Here is a 21,221-nt window from a genome sequence, read left to right as displayed (position 1 = left end):
TCGCTAGTCTGACATTGTTGAGAATTAATCAATGGACAATGGAGCGGAATTTGTATTCAACTAACCACTCCCAGTCACGAAGTCGACCAATAAAAAGAACAAGATGCCTTCATTTTGACTGAACCAATAATAAAATCCAACTGCTTAAAATGCGTGTCATATATGAATAAATTTATTCAACATACAAAATACATGTAATTCATCATAACAATAAATAGATTCTATTTAATCATTGTGAATAGAAATAAAGTTTCTTCAGAATATCCTATAAAACATAATTATCTGATCAATAGAGGACGAAACAGATTTTGGTAGAAATTTTACGTAGTATTTAACAAATGAACAACTACAATGTACGCAACACTGGGGCTGTGTGGACAATTCTACAATACTCACAGCACGGGCTCTGAACAGTAAATAACAGTTGGACGGATATTAATGAACAATTCAATGCACATTCGTTCAGGTAAGCAAGGTTTTCGATACTGAAAACATTGCCATTGTTTAATTTTGTATCTCGATGCATAAATTTATAAAGACTTCATCAGTTCAAACTGTAATTGTCCTCGTCGGTTTTCAATTCATTTAGCGGTTTAGTTCTTTTTCTCCGGTTCTCGCACTAACGCCAAGATCTTATCCAATTTAGCGATTTCAACTTCTGGTCCTTTCGTCGCTTCAGCACCTTTCTTTTCCTGAAAATGTTCAAATCGTAGACAATCAACGAAAAGGGACACAATATGAACGCAGTAATAATAAACAGATACAGGTATGTAAAATACATTTTACATGTCATTCATAGAGGAACCTCGTTATAACAACCTTGGATATTACGATCTATTGGTTGTAATTAGAAACCTAGAATTTCATCCCAAATAACTTTGTACTCAATATAACAAATTATCGGTTAAAATAAACTGATTTTCTGGTCCCCCGAAGTTTGTCATAACGAGGTTCCACTGTACATGTTTCCAGTGTTACCGAGTTGATATGAAAAGACAGTGACTTTAGCCTATAAAATAATGACACATAAATAGAGCTGAACGCGATGCATGCATTTTTCATAGAAAAACATATGAAAAAAAGATTTTGAAATTACATTTGCTTTAGATACGTATGACATTCATTTGAAAGTACTCTCAACTGGTGTACAATTCATGCTATAGTATAACAACACTGCTCTTTATGAAAATAACTCAGTAATCAGTAAATCGTCCTATAAATGTTTATGTACACAGTGAAGACTTTATATGGTTGTGAATATCCATCTGCGCATACCTCTTCTGTTGACTGATCATTAACTGCAGGTAGAGATGCTGGCTAAATAAATTAGTGCGGTAAGTACTACGATTTTTAATAAAATATCGAACTTAGCAAAGTCTTCAAACTGTTTTTTCCTAATCATGATCAGTGCATCTTTTTTTCTTTTTAGCCTCCAAATGTTACTTAGAATGACGTATAATAGTACAACATCGATGAAGAAGTATATACCGGGTAGTATTATATATAGACAGAAGGGGATAAGCTATTGTGGTGATATCTTACCTGGTCCAGTCGTTTTTGGACCTTTTTTCCAGCAGTGCTAAGACTAGAACTAGGTGCTTGCTATTTTGTGTCAGCAAGAGAAAAGAGTCAAAGAAATTTGAGTTAAAATAGAAGGCGACAGTAATTTTCTATGATAAAAGTGGATTACCTGATACTTTTTCTACAGGGCCAGTGAAAGGTAAATGTTTATCTCAAACTAAGTTCTAAATGTCTAGATTGTTCTCTACGGTTCTATCCTATTATACTACATAGAATCTGACTATAATTTCAATAGATACATACATCGAAATTGAATCTAATAGTATTTTGAATCATTGTTTTAGTCCGTATTATACAGACTAAAACAATGATTCAAAACGATTTCATCTATGTTCAACTAAAATTTCTAACATTCTTATATGAATACGCTATGAATTTGTAGTTGATTCCTAAACTCGAGAAGTGTTTGTTATTTATACCTGGCCTGCACTAAAGAATCCTCCTGTCTGTAAATGCATATGGTTAGAAAAATATAAATTTCAGTGACAACTACCGGTACTAGAAATGTACTTAACAAGTTGCATAAGTAAAACACATCTTAATCCCACCTCATTAGTAAACTCAAAGCAAGGCGGATTTAAAGGTTAGGTTTTCACACACCAAATGTTTGTTAAAAATGCTTGTATTTTGACTGATTAACTAAAAAAATCCTATCACAAATCAACCATGAATTCACTTCCATACATTTAGTAAACTACTCACTTTTGGCATTTTCCGTAAATTAGGAGAAAGCTTCAGACTTAGAACGTGCCCCCTGGAAAGATAGATTGATAACCCGGCATGTAATCAGACATAATCGAGTATAAGGTGGAATTTTCTAGGCAGCAATGCTTACCTATCATCACCAACAATGAGAATAGGATGCGTCGGGTTGAAAGCTAAATGTGTAAGCTTTGTCTTCTTCTTCTGCACAACAGCTTGTTCACAAATCGGTTCATACTTGTTCACACTCAAATCATAGACAAATACCTATAGTTTGAATGATAAAGATTCGAAATCAGAAAAGTTAGTATCGAATAATATTTCATCGCTACAGTTCATGTTCCCATACGAAAGTAAACATAGGGAAGATCAGGTTAACATACCTTGCCATCGGCTGTGACTGCTGCAAAAACAGTTGACGAATATGGAGACCAGGCTACATCTCCAACTGAACTGTTCAAATCAAACGTGAACAATGGATCCCTGCAAGATCGTAGATAAAAAAGTGAGTTACAGAATTTCAATTGGTTTAAGACCGAGATGAGATATTCTTGGAGTGTTTCACTTACTTGCAGGTATGATCCCAGATTTTCACACTCCAGTCAGCGCTGCACGTGATAAATATTTTAGGATGATACGTGTTCCAGGCTACTTTATAAACGGCCATGTGATGTGCTTCGAAAATATCCAAAAACTGACTTGAATATGCTTTCGAACATTTGTGCACTCGGCCTTCTTCTGTGCCGACCAAAAACAGGTAGTCTGTGTGCTTATGGAAATCAAATGCAGTTCCGCAACCTAAAAGTAAAATAGAAGACAAAATTTTGTTACATAGAAATATACAGATATCTCCTGATCATTTGAAATTGATCCAGGTCATGAGATATTCAACAAACCTGATGTGGTAAGTTTAGTTCCGTCTGGACCTTCAGATGGGTCAGAAGTTAGTGTTAGTGCAATAATATCTGTGTAGTGAAGTTCATTCTACAAAACAAATTTCATCGTATAAACAAGTGTTTGACTATAGCAGTACACAGCCTCTCTATTTCTATTGATACGTACTTTGACTAAGGTCCAACATACAACTCTTCCATCTGAGGAAACTGAATAGAAGTTCATATTGTTATCTATATCATCCTTTTGCCATCGCACCTACAACAACAAACACCCAGCATTAATATACATTTAGAAAATGTTTTCGAGTCTGAAATGTTCGATGGAAGGTATTTTCATGTTTAGTGTTTCTCCTACCTGCCAGACCGGGTCTGTATGTTTGCCATTTTTAGCTGTGCTCATTTGAATCGGCATAGCTTTGTTTTCGATGATGTTGAATACACCGACGCTTCCATCATAAAAACCTGCAGCTACTAAATACGGATGCTCGGGATGAATATCTAAACTCATTACGCCGCTATCAGTCGAATATATCCATTCAGGGAACGAGGGATTCTTCAGCGAATAGTACAATATCATTCCTCTCGTCTGCTTCAAGAAATCATCTGGCAACAGAAAAAAAAACATCGGATATTGTATGAAAAATTCTGAACGATGTGAACGCAATTCTAGACAACTTACAAGATCCGTGGCCAACGACGAATAAATCTTTGTAAGTTGGACTCCAGGCGACGGCTGTCACGGCGAGTTTCTTAGCGCGGTCGTACTGGAATTTCCATAGCGGTAATAATGTACCCTCTTGGTCTCTGTATTCATCTGATATATCTTCCCAGTACTTGAAATCTGGAATCAGACAGAACACACATTATCATCGTTCAAAAGCTTTCTCATTCGGCTGGTTAGTGAAATTAATCGGAAGGAAAGGTACCTTGTGCTACGTCGTCATAAGTATTCTGATTTACCATTCTCTCAACTATTTGAGCGGCTCTTTGAACTCTGCTGATATCATCTCCCTGACTGTCTACTACTGTCAATCTCTTTTTCATCTTCTCATCGTCTTTCTTACCAGGGACGACCTTCTTTTCTTTATTCTTCTCCTAGAAATACAGCTGAAAACGTTAGTGTTTGCTAACAGATTTCAATCTTGGATTTTGAATGGTTTTTGACACAACAGTCTATTTGAATATATGCACATGCATTGATCAATACCTCATCACAGTCCTCATTCAAAAACTGACGGCAAAAAATAAAAAAAAGTAGAAAAACGTTGAAATAAACTCAAATACACGGATAGGACAGAGAAGAGATGTATATCGTAGTAATTTGGATCAGGCCGCAATGATTGATTACCTCCTTTGGTTTTGATCCAGGCAAACTTAAAACGCTCAGCTTAATTTGAAAGAAACAACGTAGAAGTAATAAAAGAATTTCACTGATCATTTACACTATGTCAAAAATATCGGCTTAAAATAAAAATTTGCAGTAAATAAAAGCTACCTAAGAATACATCAATATGGAATGTATATTTTATTCCTAAGTGAAAGAAGTAAATGTGAATGTTTTATTTATCGATGTACAGAGTAAATGCTGAAACTGGTTTGTATTTCGTGTGTATATCTGTAAACATACAAGGTGGTTATGAAAAAGAGAGGCATGCGATACAAGGGCCTACCGTTCTGGCAAATATAGGTTTCAAACGTTTAACAGTTTTTGGCCGATATTTAGGATTATGAATGTACGTTTGAAACTTCATATCAAGAATATCCTTGTCTTTCTGGCAATGATTAAGAAACATAAGAAAAGTTAAGAAGAAATAGAAAATCTAGGGAACAAAAATTACTCAAAGAAATCTCACATTCATAACGATAAAGGATATGTTAGCCACTGTTTTAACTTACTTGTTTCTCGAAATCTTCTTGGTAAGCGTCATATATTTCCCACTGTGTCACATTTCCAGAAAATGTCTCTCGCGGCGGCGGTTCAGTAGCTGTTCCACGCTCCTGAAAATAATCACAGAAATTAGATTCAATTCTCCGGCCTACACAAATATTAACACCTTTTTTCTTGAAATGATTTTCATGAATAACTTACTCTGTAAGGATTGTTGTACGTCTGTGAAGCTCGTTCACTGAAGTTGAACTGGTTTGTCAATTTCTTACCATCACTTGAAGTAGCCTCTTCCTTTTGACCCTCATCCTAGGAATGAAATCAATATATCATTTCGAGGTGATACGACTTTATAGCCTACCGTGTCAAGCTAGAAAGTACACTACTTGCAATGCAATACACGCTAACTTCCTACAGTGATTCTATAAGTTACACATTTGATGAACTGGTGAAGTGTCCGAGTTTACCTTTTTGTCTCATTTTTTTAACATTATTTGAAACAGAAAACCAGATTTTCGTTTACCTTGCAACAGTTCCAAAGTTTCAATGCGTGAAAATCGAAAGCTCTCGAAAGCTGTTTTATATTTTCCCTTCGCGACATGCATTTAAAAGTGTTTGTACCGGTATGCGTGATATGCAAGAGTTCGCGTGATGTAAAAGTGTGATTGATTTATACCTCATCGGTGAATTCATCGTCACTGTCATCAACGCTAACAGCTCGTCGCCGACGCTGTTTAGTTTTCTGAACCACCGGCGGTGGCTTGAACTGAGCTACATCTTCTACTGTCACCTTCATAGCAGCGGGGATTTTTAGAAAATTGTTCGTAAAATGTTTATAAGATCAATTCTTTCTCTATCTAATCTCGATGGCTCAAAGCCTTCTTCTATTCATTCTTATAACTGACTAACAGTTTCGTAGATATTAAACTAAATTCAACTGAAGAGTAACTTGAGAGATTTGAAAGGAGTTCAAGCTATGATGGTAAACCTTTGATTAGCGATGATTTGATTGTAAGCTTCATATTAAAGCGAACGAATGTCATCTTTAAGTACTACTCATATACATAATTTGACCGATGTGTTTAATTTCTCTACTGTTTCATGCATTTTTCCATGCATTACCTCGTTCTCAGCGACCTGACTCGGTGTCAAGCTCTTACATGATGCATGACTTTTCAGTGATGATTCTTTATCATCATCAATTTCATTATCATCATCATCAATTTCATCATGAGAAACTTGCTCATGGTCATCCAACTTTGAAACCAAAAGCAGACGAGTTAACTACCTGGGACTTAAAACCATGCAATGATTTATATGCATGTAAGATATCACTTCGTGTTATGTCCTTAAATGCTTGTAGTACTTGTTTAAGGGTGAGTATTGTGTAAAATTACCTTCTCATTTTTGTCAGTGCTCTGTGTTTTACTTAACTGTGATCCTGGTCGCGATGGCTGCACATTTTATAGATTATATTTATTTCAAAATCTTTGCGACAATTTTCGTTAAAAATTACGAACTTTTTTTTCAATGATTAGGAACCGAAAAAATACCAGTAAAAAATAGGCAAATTTTTAACATCGTTCATCGGATGTGAATTTTACCTCTCCTTCTTTCTGTTCTTCAGCAGGTTTTTCTGCATCTGCGCCGGCTTCATCATCTTCACTGATCGCCTGGTCACTTGTAGCAGCTAAAAAGTAATAGAAACATATTCATTCATGACTTAAGCCTAATGAAAACTAACCCAGTAGAATCTTGAATGATACGGTGCTTGAAAATCGTATTTCTGTGTCCTGAAATTAGCTTAAAAAGTCAAAGCTAAACAAAGATGTTCATGCGTGATGCATCAAAAAATCCAACAATCTAAAAATTACAGAAGAATTTGAAAATCATCTCCTAGGTGTAAGCTTGTGTATTATCTTAGCTCAATAAAAAATTAGAACTATCAAAATGATACCTTCATCTGTTTTATGATGTAAATCTTCTGATTGCAGATCATCTATTGTAGTTTGATCTGGGTACAAGTATTGTTCATTCAGTATGCTTATAAATACGTTTTTTAGGCCGCAGAACTTAAAGCTAATTATGATTATAATGTATTCTTCTCGACTGCCATACCTTCAGCTTGACCAGAACGCATAGATTGACGTTTGGCCTCATCTGATTCTTTGTGTAGCATGTTACCATCAAGAGAAAAGTGAATTGCCAACTGATCGACCTGCGATATCTGTTTATATTGTTTCTCCTGCAAATACGTACATTTTCAAAAGAAAATTTCAATACCAAACTTTGCTAATGGATAGAGATTTCATGAATATTTGGAAATATTTCCTTACCTTGAAACTATATCGGACGATATTTTGAGGAGCATGCGGATTATTAGCGGTCAGAATACGTGTGAATTCTTCTTTCAATTCCTGCAAACGGAATAAGAATTTCATAATGACAGAAATAGAGAAATAAAGCATATACCTGTATGGAATTTCTATTCCTTTCATCTTTGGAGAAACAAAATTTATATGGAATTTCTATTCCAAAAACCTACAAACCAGAAACGTTTTCAGAAACGAAAATTGAAACTTACAGCTTCACTCAACTGTAGCTGGTCATCGGGTTTAATAAGCGCTCGTGGCTACAGAAGAAAACATAGACAAATGAAGTTTTAACCGACGCACGTGAAAGACATCTTTTTAAAATCCACGAAAATGAATTCAATACCTGCATCCAGTCATCCTCACGAGCTTCACCCATCGATGTTGCATCATCTTCCTCCTGTTCAATATCAAATTAGCATTTTATAAAAATCGGTTTCCTTCATGACAAGAATCTGACAGATACGTCCTACACATAATCAACTTGTAGTTTCTATGATATGGACTAAATATCAGATTTTTGCCATTCATAGTTTTTAGCAGCAATAAAAGATATATTTCTTTTTCAATTTATTTCATAAGTGATAATTTGAATTCATAAAAGTTATTGATAAAGGGTAGATAAAGAATCTTTGAAATTAAGTGAAATATAGAAGACTTATAAATTGCACGATGTAGCAGGCAGAATACGTGCCATAACCCGCAGATAGATTAGCAGTTATACCTGGTGAATCTATCAAGAAATGCTAAAAGTAATGAATCTGCTAATCAGCAAATTCGATCTTTATTAGTCCAAGAAATTGAAGATTTTTGTAAAAATTCAGAAAAAAATAGTATGTGAAGTTTAATCTGTAAGAATATGTGTCGTAAAGAATAAATTGTGAGTTAGTAGAAATAAAGAACTGCTTTTTCTCAACAAAGAAGTGCTTAAAATTTACCTCAGCATGGCTAGATAGCTGAGCTACCTTTTCCATCTAATTGTGATTGCGTTTAAAATAAGTACATTATCTTTTTAACTGTTACATTAAACATGTTAGTACATGATTTGGAAGGGAAATTGTAACCCTTAAGAACAAATAAGTTTTTAATTGGTGCATATTTTTGGATAAATACATTTCCGGTTAGTAGGAGAAAGCTAAATTGTTTCTTTTTCTAAGCAAGAGTGGGAACATGTACAAGATACAAGTATGGTAGAGATTCTTGATGTCATACTCTACATTACCATTGGTGAAATATTCTACAGTCCACAAGAATAGCTTTGATAAAAACTTAAGTTAGCATTTGAAATCAAGTATTTTTGCCAGGATTTCGCGTTCTGCTTAACTGGCGGTGACCTTTCTTACCCTGGCCAGTCTTGTCGGGGCTATGCTTAGTCGCGGCGCAGCTATACTTTGCCGAGCTCTTGCCTGACTGGGGTGGATCCTCTGCGGGCCACCTCCTGCACCGGAAGGTGGCTAAAGATGAAAATAATTCAGGTAGAATTAATTGTTAGTGCGGAATTATGAATAATAAGTTGGCTGGGTCGAGAAAACTTACCCTCAATATTCTTATGAATGCCGAGAAAGTCTATTGATTTAACATTCAAGATGAACATATTGAGGGAAGTTTGTGCAAGTTGTACCAACACAGTTTTCCAACACCAACCAGAATATGCAGGTTAGTCTTAGATCTGAGCCAAGTTTCACAAAAAGCTCAAATTCTTGGTTTAGTCGCTATCGGTTTCACGTTTTCAATCTCAACAATTATAGCCTGATTTTGTGAAACAAGGCCCTGGTTACCATGGGTACCGAAGTGAAACTCAATAGGCCTATACATCATTGAGTTTCACTTCACCAAACATTAACGGTCAAAAAGTTTAAAATGACGCATCACTATTTCGGGAATTTTTGAATTGAATTAATAACCGTGATGTTTCATGTTAATCTAAATGACACTGAGACCGATTCCATGTCCCTGAAATCATCTTGACAGAAGAAGTTGATGGTATCTAAGAGGATCTGAAGCCTACGAGGGATTCAAAGCAAACGCTTCTTTCCATCTTGAATAAAAAGCCACTACTGATTTCAGAAGTACAGAATCAACAAAACCTTCAACCATAATTTCAATCACAGGTTCTACTTACTCTTTTAGGTTTCCCTTTGGCTACTGGAGCGCCAGTACCTGGCTGCTTTAAAATTCAAAGTACACTCATACATTTACTTATTTATTTACTTTGAAATTTATCAGCGAAAAGCGACTAAAATCCCATTGGGCAGAAAAGGTTCTAATAAAATATTTTTTCAATAAACGCATCCCTCTTTCTCAATAAGAAATTAAATCTAGAACTTGAAAAATGATCGTGCAAATTGCAATTGAATGAAATGAAAAGAGCAAAATTCTACTTTAAACTGACAATCAATAAGAGATGGTCGTTTCAAATCCTGAAAATGTCAATCTGAAGAATGCTGGTTAAAACTGTTGACTAAAAACATGCAAAAAACTTTATTGTGAACATCATCAACAATTTTCATTAGCGAGGTATTCTTTTTCAGAGATTTTGTTGTGAAACAATTGTGTTTGATTGAAAATTAATCTTTATAGTCACTACTTTTTCTTGAAACCTACTTAACTTATTTGTTGGGCTTCTTTAACTTTTACGACTATATAAATAGATATACAATATATCTGCATCGTATAAAATATTAAGAATTTAAGAAGACTAAATAAAATCAATTGATTTGACTTAAAAAAAACATAAACTCAGTTTCTAGCAACGGAATTTATCGTTTTTCCAGCGACAAACTACCGATTTTGATGTGTCAAATTTTGACCCCTCATTTACCTGTCTTATTCGGACTGTTTGCTTTGCTGGTGGCATAATTGCTGAGTTTATTTCGATACAATTCTGCTCTGGAAACTCATGAACACCGACAGAATTTACTCTGCCTGTGATATGGCGTCTTGTGTATCCAAGGCGACTGATACTTCCTCATTAAAGGTAGAACACCTTGGTGGCACGTCGGAAATAAATTTACTCTAAAAATCTTAAGCTTTGTGAAAAAATGTTTAGTTTATAACAATAAAATGTTTATTTTATTTGATATTTGTTCAAAAAACGATACAACTATATATCTAATCATCATAATTTGAATAAACTTATTTTCCATATTTCGTCATTCAGTTTCTCAGTTTTCCTAACAGGTTTCCCAGATTGACGTCACGGAACAGAATCGAGTGTCCTCTAAACGGGTTCCCCGATTGACGTCACGGAACGAAATGGAGTCCGGTTGATTTGCTTATGTTCGCCGAAACCCAATATTTCGACGAAAATCATGAATGTTTAGTTTGTATCTGGACCGATCGTATCCATGGATAGCATGGAAGATAGCGGTTTCGATAGCGATCCTAAAACCTCCAGTAATGGCTCAACAACTGTTAAGGTATTTTCAGAATTAACATATGTTTTACTAAAAAATGATGAAAAGTAGTCTGGGTAAACATCTTTCGAGTCAAAAATCTGCATCTCTTCAGTTTTGTGTTTTCCTTTATACCAACTTCTAGTGTTAGATTTAAATGATTAAGGCTCCACCATCTGATGGACAAATACACTTCGAATGGTGAAGGTTCCTTTTTTATAATAATAGCCATTTTATAACGATTCATTTTCAGCATCACAGCCCAGTATCACCGAAAGGATCCAATAAAGGAACTGGAATCAATATTAGAAGACCATCGGATTTACAGAAGAAGATTGGTGCGTATAAATTCTGGAATGCCGAAAAATCCTTGTGTCTTATTCTTTGTAGTTTCTTCAAATCTTGAATTGTCTCAATACCTTTTTTTCTAGAAAAACAAAGGGAAATTGCTAGAAAATCGGCAGCAATCATTGATCAACCAACCAGAAAACCTGGCTTACTATCAATGAGCAGGTGGGTTTTCACTGCACGTAATTCTAACTCAAATATACTAAGTCAATTGGTTGATTTATTATGATTCAATGAAATGGTTTTGATATTATCTTTTCAGATTAAAGATTCCGCAGAAAGGTGGCCACACGTTATTACTACATTCCGATATACAGCCTTTAGTTGCCATACAATCAGATGATAGGTGTGTATCGAAATTATTTCGTTTGTTCGTCGACCTTTTCAATCCCTCATACACCGTAATCTTCACATCCACGCCTTGATCTCACCCCGCCATCCCAAACCCTAACCCATTCTAGCGTGTAAACATGGTTGTGTTAGGAAGTCAAGCATAATTCATTTTTCCTTATACTGCATTGAAAATATTGAATTGTTCATTTCAGCGAGGATGAATTTGAATCGCCGATATTCAGTAAAATCTCCAATCAGGATATTACGCAACAATTGATCAAAGATGGATATAATTTAGATTTACAGCCGGACGATGAAGACTTGGATCTAATTCCTCCGAAATCATTCAACGAACGTTGCGTATGTTGCAACCCGAATACAGCGTCATGTGTGATACAATAGCAGCGTCGTCGTTACACTTGTTTGTACTGCGCATTTTAAACTCGTACCGGGAGGCGGTCACACGAAACACCTACCCAGATTTCGCTATCGAGATGAGATTTGTTGCTGTGTGAGATTGAGCAGTGTCTATATCGACCGCTGAATTCATTCGTACATATTCGATAAGGAGTATTTCTAGTCTAGCCGTCGACACATTTGAAAGAGTTTGATTACAAAATCACTGCCTATCTCCAGCATCTCCTATTTTAAGTTGAGAAGACGCGAAGAATTGGAAGTTGTCCGACTCTGCAAATAATGTCGCGCTCATAGCAAATTCAGTACCTGCATTCAGCGTTCTTGTGGTGAAAGTTGATGCTTTGCGGATTAAAGATCTGAGCTCGAACGACCTCCTTGTGTTATCACATCTGAGCTGATTCACTCTGAAATGTGCCTACATTCTGCTCTAAAATGCTAGTATATTGTGCTTCACTATATTGAGTTTTCATTGTATTTTGTATACGTGGTATATATGAATATTTTATCGTATGCGTGTTAGTTGCATGTATAGTATTTGGCTTTAAAGCAGACTCTTAGAAATAATGTCTTCCAACTGACGTCTCATGCCTTCTGCGTTACCATGACGTCGGACTATTACTTGTATAGCCTCCGGAGAAAGTCTGTTACTTATTTTGAATTAGTGATAACATTTGACATTGTTCCCCGAGGTAAAAAGTATATTTCCTCGAAATTTCATTTTTCAACTACTTATTTTGATCTTAAAGCCAGTACGGTGGAACCTGATTGAAATAATGCCAGGTTCACACATGTGTATTTTACCGAGACCAAATGTTGGCAGACCAGGCCAGTGCCAAATTATAGCACGCGTGAAATTATTCCATGTAAATGCTATCTGGTTTATGCCTCGCCACAGCATCTTTTTATAGCATTTTGACAACGAATGAATGATTTACGTGCAAATGCACACTCTAATTATGGGCCAAATGTGACTTTTGTCTGGTCCAGGCCGATTTCACCCAGGTCTCCGTGTGATCAGGACACTGGACAAATATGCTTGTTCAATCCAATTTCATTAAATCGAGGCATTTCTATGTATATTAGATTAGGTATAGTGCAGTTTCTTGTATATCAGTTGACTGTGATTAATCAGGTACATCTGTCTACATCGTATAGATTTATACACTGTTTCAATAGACGTGGCATATTTTATTCAGATCAAGTCGGTAGAAATTGATTGTTCTGCTTATATCTTATTATTCGACTTTAATTGAAAATAACAATTGGAATGTGACTGATGCCCAGATCATTATTATCAGTGACTTTGTTATCTAGCAAGTAGATATTTTTGAAAAAAAATGATTCAGTATTATCCAAATTCAGCAGCCGCATGAATGAATAGAATTTATAAAGCTACAATTATATTTCATTTCGGGTTCATTCATTTATTATGTAGGCCTATGCATTAAGGGATAGGGAAAGGAGAGATGGAGGTGCAATTGCGTACTAAATGCTTAAAAGTATAGGAAAAACGGGCCGGAAACTTCAAGTTTTATGCATACATAAGGCCTATAAATGAAAGATCCCTTATAGAGAAGCGGATTATCAACTATGGAATATTAAAAAAGACTGGTCACAGTTTCACCGGATACTTTCACTTCTATTGTTATTGATTATTTTGCAATTAATTTTTCTATAAAATATCCTTCTTTTTATGGCGTGTATGTGTTACTTGAATTGTGATAAAATAATGAATGTTTTTTTTTTTAAAGTATTAATAGTTATAATAACTGTTGTGGAATTGGTGAACTACAAATATCGAGGAATACAAATGTACTAGGAATGCTAGTCTTACGAACTCAGTATTGAGAAATTTTCCAGTCAATGGAAACCGATATCGAATCAAACTTTTTCAAATGAATCGAAAAATGATTGCCAACAAAAATAGGATACGAACAGTACTTGTACTTGTTAGAATTCTGATAATTTGCACAATGATATCAGGCCATAGACCTGTATGAAGGGGTCTTATGCATCCTCAAATCATTGCTGAAACTTTTATTAGCTATCGTGCAGGTTTCTGAATTAGAAATAACTGTAATTGTAACAATTTTCAGGGCTGCAGCCATTAAAAGTTTTTCTTTCAATTTTGGGATATTAGATAAATATATAAGTATGTATATGTAGTTGAACCTTGTTAATACGATTCATTTTACATAAAATAACTGTTGATTATGATAACGTCTACCGCGATAGATTTTGATAATACAAAACCAATTTCACAGTACTGTAACCACAAGATTCGTATTAACAAAGTTCAATTATTCTAGGAACAGAACAATTCTAGGAATAGAATGTTGTTAATACTTTCTTGAAAGCACGTGCAATAGAAGGATGAATTATTGTACAGAAAATAAATTATTTTGTATTTAAAAAAGATAATATAAATTGATAACTGTGTAAAATATGAAGTGTTGTGATTTATGGCGATTGCTAAAGCTTTTTTGAGGTTTAGTTTTCCATCCCTGAGAAATAACTGACTGCAATCCGAATGAAGAGCAGATTACTGGCAAAAATCAAAACCAAGACCTATTCATTTTACAGGTGAAAGTTTATTCATTTCGTTTTAAATTTGAGTCTCTAAATGCCATAGGCTGAATTCTTACAACTTCAGCGACGTTTTTATCAAACCAACAAGTAACATGAGCGTTATCGAGACAGAAAAAATACAGACGACCTTGACAATGATTTCGCCGATAAACAGATCGCGGATCTGCTTTTAAAATGTTGATAATTGCTGTTTTTAATTCGGCTGAAGTTTTTAACTGTTCCAGATGAAAAGGTTTGTCATTCACGGCATCGAACTGTCGCAATTGTTCTTCAGCAAAGTTTGTAAACCTGATATCGAGTTCATCTATCGGTGGTTGACTAATCCAAGATGCAGCGACAGAATTCTCTGTTTTATCTCCATTTTCTTGATCATTCAAAGCTTTCACATCCAGTTGATCATCCTGATTTTGTTTGCCACCGATGTCCGATGTCGATGTAGGTTCTATAGTAAATGCTAGCTGATTTGGCTGATCATAATCCGAGATGTATGGCTTGATATCTAGAACAGGCGTTCCATCCAAAATATCAATACCCGACAAGTAAACAGTACTTCCTATTGTAGAAAATATATTGGATCTGAAATTTAGTCATTTTTCTCAAATAAGATAATTTCATGTAAAGTTTCAGTGGATATACCTTCAATTTTTTCAATCTTGGCCAATGTTAAACCGATTGGGTTGGGTCTATAGGGACATCTCGTCGAGAACAGGCCGACTTTGACTCCATCCAAACGCGGCGGTTTCACTTTAGCTTTAGTATACTCATTGTTGTTCTTGTGAAACACGAATATGATCCTAAAAATATACCACTCATAATCAATGGTTTCCATAGTTAGTTACCTAATCGTTGGTGGTAAGCTTTTTATAATCGGATGGGCTTATACCAACCTTGTGGTTTGTGAAAATATCCGATCGTGAAACTAAACCACAGTCAGGTTACTGACTATGGTTTCCAGAGATGTGTGACCGTTAAATTCAATTGAAGAAAAAACCACAAATTGAAGTAAAACTGATAGAGGAATTTAACGTTTTAACTCAGAAGTACATTTCAAAAGCCCAAAATGTTTTTGAAAATAGCATTTGAGTTGAAATATCAAAACGTCATATCGACATTACTTCATATTGTGGGTTTAATCTTCAATCACTCATAATGACAATACAAGTTTGAAATGTACAATTGTAATGCAAGATATGATACTTTAACATACCACAGATAATTGAATGACTCAAGACCTTCTAGCGAATGTTCTGGATTGTAAGTTGTAGATTCAATGGTCAACCATCCTCGAGCCTGTTGACAAACACTCGGTTGTCTCGGAATTCCATTCTTGAATTTGAATATCGACCGCAAATAACCGATAGGTTTACATGACAGATCAACTAAAATTAAACGCAAGCATATTGTCATCATCAAAGTAACTAGATTCAGCTAAATCCTTACAACCTAAATCAAGGCTTTACCAAATGGTTCAGTGGTTTTATCAGACGCCAGACTACTTTTGCACATTTGCTTTACAAGCTTTTCCAATCTTTGGACATCTTTCTTGTTGGTTTCTCTTAATCCAGTGATCTGCTTCCTGAAATTATCGTGATGATACGTTAACAATGCAATTTTCTAATCTATCATCTCTCTGAAAGACAATTCTAACAATAAAATAATATTTTGCTTGAATTGATACACACATTTCCACGTATGACAAGTGAAAATATCATAATAAAATCCCATTAAACGACTGTTTAGGTTGTTTCAAATTAATCACACACCTGAGTATATCGATTTCTCTTCTAGCTTCGCTGATTTCTTGATTTAAATGTAAAAACCTGTCATTCGTCGCCATAGCCTAAACTGGCCGCGAAGCTGCTGCCACCTGGTAGTGTCATCGCGTATTAACCAGGAAGTAAGTCATCTGAAGATGACGCGATTTTCCTTAAATAAAAGTAAATAAGTCGTTCCCAGTGTAAGTTTGTCCTTTCAGACAATATTTAATGTGTACATCTATGATATTTAAAGTGGAAGGCATTAAAATCACTGTCGATAGGATTATTACAACGGTTGAATTAGTCTGGAAGACGCGTTCGATTTTGGAATGAAATACTCTGTGTGTACTCCACTCACTCGTTTTCTTACAATATGCTTCGTTATATTAATATTATTTTGCTGCTTTCAGTTTATCGGAAAATGTGAATCCAGTGAGATTTGAAAATGTCCTATGGCCATAGTGGAATTAACAGGACTTGGAGTGGTAAATGTCATAAGATAATTTTTTCTTATTTTAGACAAGTATGTCTATGTCTAGTAAGTGTTGTTATTATGAGGTAGGCCTAATGTTTTTGTTTGTAAAATGTTTTTCAGTGTCAGACACTGCAACTTCAAGTCTTGATGGAATACCATTAGTAATCAGCAACAAGTTTCAACAACTGCCGCAGGTATCGTTACCTGCTAGTGTATTAAATGCACAACCTCCTCGTATTATTTATGAAGATGTAAGTATATAAAGATTGTACCATAATAAGACGAGAAGATACACAATATCCGTGTATGAAGATAACGAGAGAAATCCCACGATAATGAAGTGAAAATTTCAAGTTCTTTATCAGAATGATTATATTTGAGGAGCGACACACTGAGTCATTACGCTTGATGATGGCTAACGGTTGTTAGCCGAAACGTCGCTACTCAAATATAATCATTCTGATATAGAATTTTTTAATCTTGGCTTCGTTCTTGTGGGATTTCTCTCGTTATCATCATACTCTCATTATTGTACCATTAATAACCAAGGTTTCTTTTTAACGCTTTAACTTCCATTTTGTAATATGTAACAATATATAGACTGCATACAGACACAGGAAACACCATTGGCTGAATTTAAAAAAAATGTCCTCCACCCTTGGGAGGAAAAAAATTTATTTACAAAATACGTTTGATTCATTCAAACTTTTAGGTTTTGATTTATGAGGATATACAATCCGATTCGATGAACTAAACTCTGCCGTTCAAATTCGCGATAAAGCTGTGATAGGTTGATAAAAGATGATGAATCCAGAATAGGGAAGGGCAAAACTTATGAAGAGGGAGTGGCGTAGGTGCAAAGCTTATTCGAGGGCTTAGGGTCCTCAAAGAAAATTTGAAAACATTGATCATTTTCTGAACATCAGGATTCGGGAGTGTTTCTGAAACCAAAATGACTGGAAATAATTTGCCACTGTTTGTGTAACCTTTTTAAGCTTATGTTTCTGAAAATTTTATCTCCGTTAAACTTAGCTAAGGTCCCTCCCCGCTTAATCCACCCCTGTGTTTTAAATCTTGTAGATTGACTTCAGTCTGGAACATGCAGTTATTCAGTCGTACGAGGAACATCAACTCGCGCAACTCGCCGAACAAGAGGCTCAAGTTCGTTCGGTTGGTGCCGAAATCGAAGACTTTTCTCGCGCAAGCGTAGACGCGGCAGCCGGCGCTGCTGCTGCTGTAAATAACGATATAACCTGTGATACTGACGCTGTAGATTCCGGTGCTGTTACTGTTGATAATCAGTGTGATTCTAGTCATGAAAACGTCGCGAAACCGCGGCATAATCTCCTGTTCAACATCGGCAACGAAATACTCTTACCGACCCCGATACAACCGGTTCGTAAACTGTCGCCGACCGCCGCCGAACACGTCTGTATCGATCTCACCGATTTCGAACGCGAGGAAGATCCGTTCGACAAACTCGAATTAAAAACAATCAACACGATGGAAGAACTGAAAAACGTGTTGCAAGTCGCTCAATCTCAGTCGCTAGACGGCGCCACCACTGGTCAGAACGATGAAAACGTATGTGATAGAAATCGACCAAACGGTTCTATCACTATCGGGGGTTCGGACAATCCAATGCTGAAATCGGACAATGAAAATGTTTGTGATAATTCTATCGGTAGAAAACTCGGCGCTCGTAGCGTGCTGCCCCCTATCGGTTCAAAAAAATCCAACGCGACAAACTGCGAGCATGTTTTATTCCCGGAGGGGCGACACAGCATCGCCGGACTGGAGAATTACGTTAAAGATCCAAAACACAGTTCATTTAATCAGATTAAAACGACGAATAATAGTTTCAATCCGTATTCGTGTTATTTCAAGCGCAATAAAGAGTCGGTGAATATAAACGGACTAAATTCGGTCGATTTAGACGTCGTTACGCACGATAAAAACTCTCAATTCACGGACGGTTCATCGGTGAATGATCAATCATGGCCGACTTTGAATCCGCTGCGTAATGCTCTGAGTACGCCGGATATTACGCGTGATTCGTCGGCGTCGTTTAATAATCGTTCTGTCTCGCCGTTCAAACCGTTATCACCATCACCGCCACCTCGTCCTTCTAGTACACAGGTACCTCTACCTCTTCAATCAACTTATATATGCAGGTATAAATCATTAATTAGCCGTCTTGATGGCAACTTTGTGAAAATATGGTTATCTAATGTCTGGCATTTGTAGTCTATTTTCAATTGAAAATTGAATTTAATCGACAGATAATGCCAGATATTGTCACAGGCAAAATCCTGAACAAAGGACGGAGCCTTGATGATAAAACATCGGGGAAGATTGAGTTGACGATAAAGTATTGAACACCCGAGGAGTTGTGACAGATTGGTACCTGCATATATCTACTTATACTTAACTGTATAGAATTAATTCATTAATTTCTACTAATTGCATTTCATAATCGATAATTTGTATTTTAGGATTGGAATAGACATTCTCCTCTACCGAACTGGCAACAACAGAATACCGGCGATTCATCGTCGACACCGTGTTCACCAACTCCTGTAGATCCATTCTGTAGTCTGCCGATCGGTCAACAGGAATTCGTACTCGCACTCGCTGATATGGGCTTTCCTCGTTCACAAGTGGCGAGAGCTGTTAAAAAATTTGGCCCCGATGACAAAGTGGTCAGTAATTAATATCATTCATTAACTTTGTCTCAAATTGTATTCGTGATTATTTGAGTAAAAGCTATTTCTTTTACCGCATTATTTTCAGGTCATAGATCATTTATGTCTTGTGAATAGAATTGTTGAAAAAGGCTACAAAGATGAACAAGCTGAATTTTCCCTTGCTTTATTTGACAATAATTTCGCGAAGGTAAATAATATGTCGGTTTAACCATAACTCATCTATGCAGGTATCAATCGACCTTTTCTTCAGGCATTCATTCTTCCAAATTGCTGTCGACCAGGTGAAGCATCATTAATACCAGATTTGGCTGTTTAGTTTTGATTTCTTGTTTAACAGGCGTGTGAATATATCGAGATGGTCAGACAGTTTGAGGAGCTCGGATTCGAATCTGATAAAATAAGAGAAGCGCTTGTTCTGCATAGCAACAACAGAGATGAAGCACTAGATTTTCTAACCGCCACGTGATCGTGGGTGTTTTGAGCACTGCGGGACCCGACATTAATTTATTCGTAGACTGGTGCGTCATTTAATGACAAAAGTCTGTTTAGAAAATACAAGATGTGTTATTTTAACCTGTGATAAAAATTAGGATGAAGTTCATTCTGTAAGAAATTCCTCGAAAATGTTTGTAGAAATACTGATTGTTGACTTTCGTAACCATCAATTCTGTGTAAATTAGTCTAGTATTACAAAAGAGCATTTCCATCTTTAGTGACACCGGATTGGATATGGCCTTAAAAGCTACCATGCTCTCACGCTCAAACTTGGAGTTAGTGTAATTCTCCAAAATGCAATCAAATCACTAGCCAGAAATATAAATGCTTTTGATTTCAAATGTAATAAAGAATGCCACTGTATAATATGATAGTAGGAAAAAATGCCAGCTATGAGTTTTTCTTCAATTTAAAATGAACAAATAGTGAGAAATGCTACAGTTCATTTTCGGACTTCTTGCAGACTACATCCATGCAGATTCTATACATGCTCAAAATATAATTAACTAGATTATGAATTTGATCCAAATAAGCGCATATCATCTTTATTTGTTTCACAATGAGTGTTAACGCAAATTTTATGCTGTCAGATATTACTGGACTTTATTTAGGACATCTTGACCCTCTGTCCAGTAGTCAGTTACTCACTTTATGTTGCCATAATGAATTATCTAATTGAAGATTATGTAATTAATCGAAATTAGTAGTCATTGCATTGAAACCTAATTACAACAAACTATTGACTGGAGATTGAAGATCTCGATTATCATTGTTGCCGTTAAACATAAATTTATGTTTTGAAATTACTTTCTTTTTCCTAGTAGTATCTTTTACCCGATGTGCAAAAGTGAAATTTTGCCGGTGGTATCTTTTCCTACGTACCTTACAAAATTTGGTGGCATTTCTTGCGGTGGGCTTTTTTCCGTTCAGCATTTAATTCCAATTGCACAAAAATCAAGTGCCAAGTACATGTATGTGATGTATGTCTGGTAAGTTTGAAATTATTTGTACATCTAGCTATTTGTCAGGTGGATCGAATGTCGATCGGACTCAGTTAGTTTTTAGGCATCCTGAAAAATTACAACGCTTAAAAGTTAAGCTTACCAATGATTATTAGCTTGTATGTACCCAGCATTGTGGTATTAAGAAAATAAACTGATGGATGTTATTTGTCAAACAAATTCATTTTTGTTTTTGATTAGTTTTGGATCAAAATGTTTCCTGTAGTTAATAGCGGTTCTTATATTTGGAAATCCCCCACATGTTTA

General features: G+C 35.7%; 4 protein-coding genes across 5 annotated transcripts; 2 read left to right on the top strand and 2 right to left on the bottom strand.

Moving 5' to 3' along the window:
* Positions 1-198: 198 nt before the first annotated feature.
* LOC141906414 (dynein intermediate chain 2, ciliary-like) lies at positions 199-10,367 on the bottom strand. The gene is made up of 19 exons (XM_074795701.1): positions 10,258-10,367; positions 8,780-8,890; positions 7,783-7,836; positions 7,649-7,696; positions 7,401-7,481; positions 7,183-7,309; positions 6,669-6,754; positions 5,269-5,373; positions 5,076-5,177; positions 4,106-4,274; positions 3,859-4,020; positions 3,535-3,782; positions 3,346-3,435; positions 3,180-3,267; positions 2,853-3,081; positions 2,667-2,766; positions 2,417-2,550; positions 2,284-2,335; positions 199-692 (listed from the first exon to the last, which is right to left on the bottom strand). Exons 1-19 carry the CDS (start codon positions 10,291-10,293, stop codon positions 594-596), a joined length of 2,121 nt encoding a protein of 706 aa, XP_074651802.1. The 5' UTR covers positions 10,294-10,367; the 3' UTR covers positions 199-593.
* A 316-nt stretch (positions 10,368-10,683) lies between these two features.
* Positions 10,684-14,362, top strand: LOC141906417 (protein FAM219A-like). The gene is made up of 5 exons (XM_074795706.1): positions 10,684-10,855; positions 11,085-11,169; positions 11,263-11,344; positions 11,442-11,525; positions 11,725-14,362. Exons 1-5 carry the CDS (start codon positions 10,784-10,786, stop codon positions 11,912-11,914), a joined length of 513 nt encoding a protein of 170 aa, XP_074651807.1. The 5' UTR covers positions 10,684-10,783; the 3' UTR covers positions 11,915-14,362.
* Positions 14,363-14,507: 145 nt separating this feature from the next.
* LOC141905638 (tRNA (adenine(37)-N6)-methyltransferase-like) lies at positions 14,508-16,382 on the bottom strand. Its single transcript, XM_074794596.1, has 5 exons — positions 16,282-16,382; positions 15,979-16,094; positions 15,726-15,897; positions 15,155-15,312; positions 14,508-15,071 (listed from the first exon to the last, which is right to left on the bottom strand). The coding sequence occupies exons 1-5, from the start codon at positions 16,353-16,355 to the stop codon at positions 14,521-14,523; spliced, it is 1,071 nt and encodes a 356-aa protein (XP_074650697.1). The 5' UTR covers positions 16,356-16,382; the 3' UTR covers positions 14,508-14,520.
* A 26-nt stretch (positions 16,383-16,408) lies between these two features.
* Positions 16,409-21,110, top strand: LOC141905503 (ubiquitin-associated protein 1-like). Of its 2 annotated transcripts, none has more exons than XM_074794374.1 (7): positions 16,409-16,455; positions 16,686-16,760; positions 16,871-17,001; positions 17,831-18,889; positions 19,246-19,452; positions 19,544-19,645; positions 19,796-21,110. In XM_074794374.1, the coding sequence occupies exons 2-7, from the start codon at positions 16,721-16,723 to the stop codon at positions 19,922-19,924; spliced, it is 1,668 nt and encodes a 555-aa protein (XP_074650475.1). In that variant the 5' UTR covers positions 16,409-16,455; positions 16,686-16,720; the 3' UTR covers positions 19,925-21,110. The 2 variants fall into 2 exon arrangements, with proteins under 2 accessions (XP_074650475.1, XP_074650477.1); XM_074794376.1 differs by having other exon boundaries at positions 16,409-16,475.
* The last annotated feature ends 111 nt before the right edge of the window (positions 21,111-21,221 follow it).

The sequence above is a fragment of the Tubulanus polymorphus genome, chromosome 5 (genome assembly GCF_964204645.1).
Source record: "Tubulanus polymorphus chromosome 5, tnTubPoly1.2, whole genome shotgun sequence".
NCBI lineage: Eukaryota > Metazoa > Nemertea > Palaeonemertea > Tubulaniformes > Tubulanidae > Tubulanus > Tubulanus polymorphus.
This window is presented reverse-complemented; position numbering and strand designations above follow the sequence as displayed.

Coding starts and splice junctions, on each gene's coding strand:
- LOC141906414 (XM_074795701.1), bottom strand. CDS start 10,293: ATGCCACCAGCAAAGCAAACAGTCCGAATAAGACAG. Junction 7,482..7,648: donor AGCTACAGTTGAGTGAAGCT/GTAAGTTTCAAT, acceptor TTCCGTTTGCAG/GAATTGAAAGAAGAATTCAC. Junction 4,275..5,075: donor AAGAAGATTTCGAGAAACAA/GTAAGTTAAAAC, acceptor CTGTATTTCTAG/GAGAAGAATAAAGAAAAGAA.
- LOC141906417 (XM_074795706.1), top strand. CDS start 10,784: ATGGATAGCATGGAAGATAGCGGTTTCGATAGCGATCCTAAAACCTCC. Junction 10,856..11,084: donor ATGGCTCAACAACTGTTAAG/GTATTTTCAGAA, acceptor ATTCATTTTCAG/CATCACAGCCCAGTATCACC. Junction 11,526..11,724: donor GCCATACAATCAGATGATAG/GTGTGTATCGAA, acceptor TGTTCATTTCAG/CGAGGATGAATTTGAATCGC.
- LOC141905638 (XM_074794596.1), bottom strand. CDS start 16,355: ATGGCGACGAATGACAGGTTTTTACATTTAAATCAAGAAATCAGCGAA. Junction 16,095..16,281: donor AGAGAAATCGATATACTCAG/GTGTGTGATTAA, acceptor CGATAATTTCAG/GAAGCAGATCACTGGATTAA. Junction 15,072..15,154: donor CAAGATTGAAAAAATTGAAG/GTATATCCACTG, acceptor TTTCTACAATAG/GAAGTACTGTTTACTTGTCG.
- LOC141905503 (XM_074794374.1), top strand. CDS start 16,721: ATGTCCTATGGCCATAGTGGAATTAACAGGACTTGGAGTG. Junction 16,761..16,870: donor AATTAACAGGACTTGGAGTG/GTAAATGTCATA, acceptor AATGTTTTTCAG/TGTCAGACACTGCAACTTCA. Junction 19,646..19,795: donor TTGACAATAATTTCGCGAAG/GTAAATAATATG, acceptor CTTGTTTAACAG/GCGTGTGAATATATCGAGAT.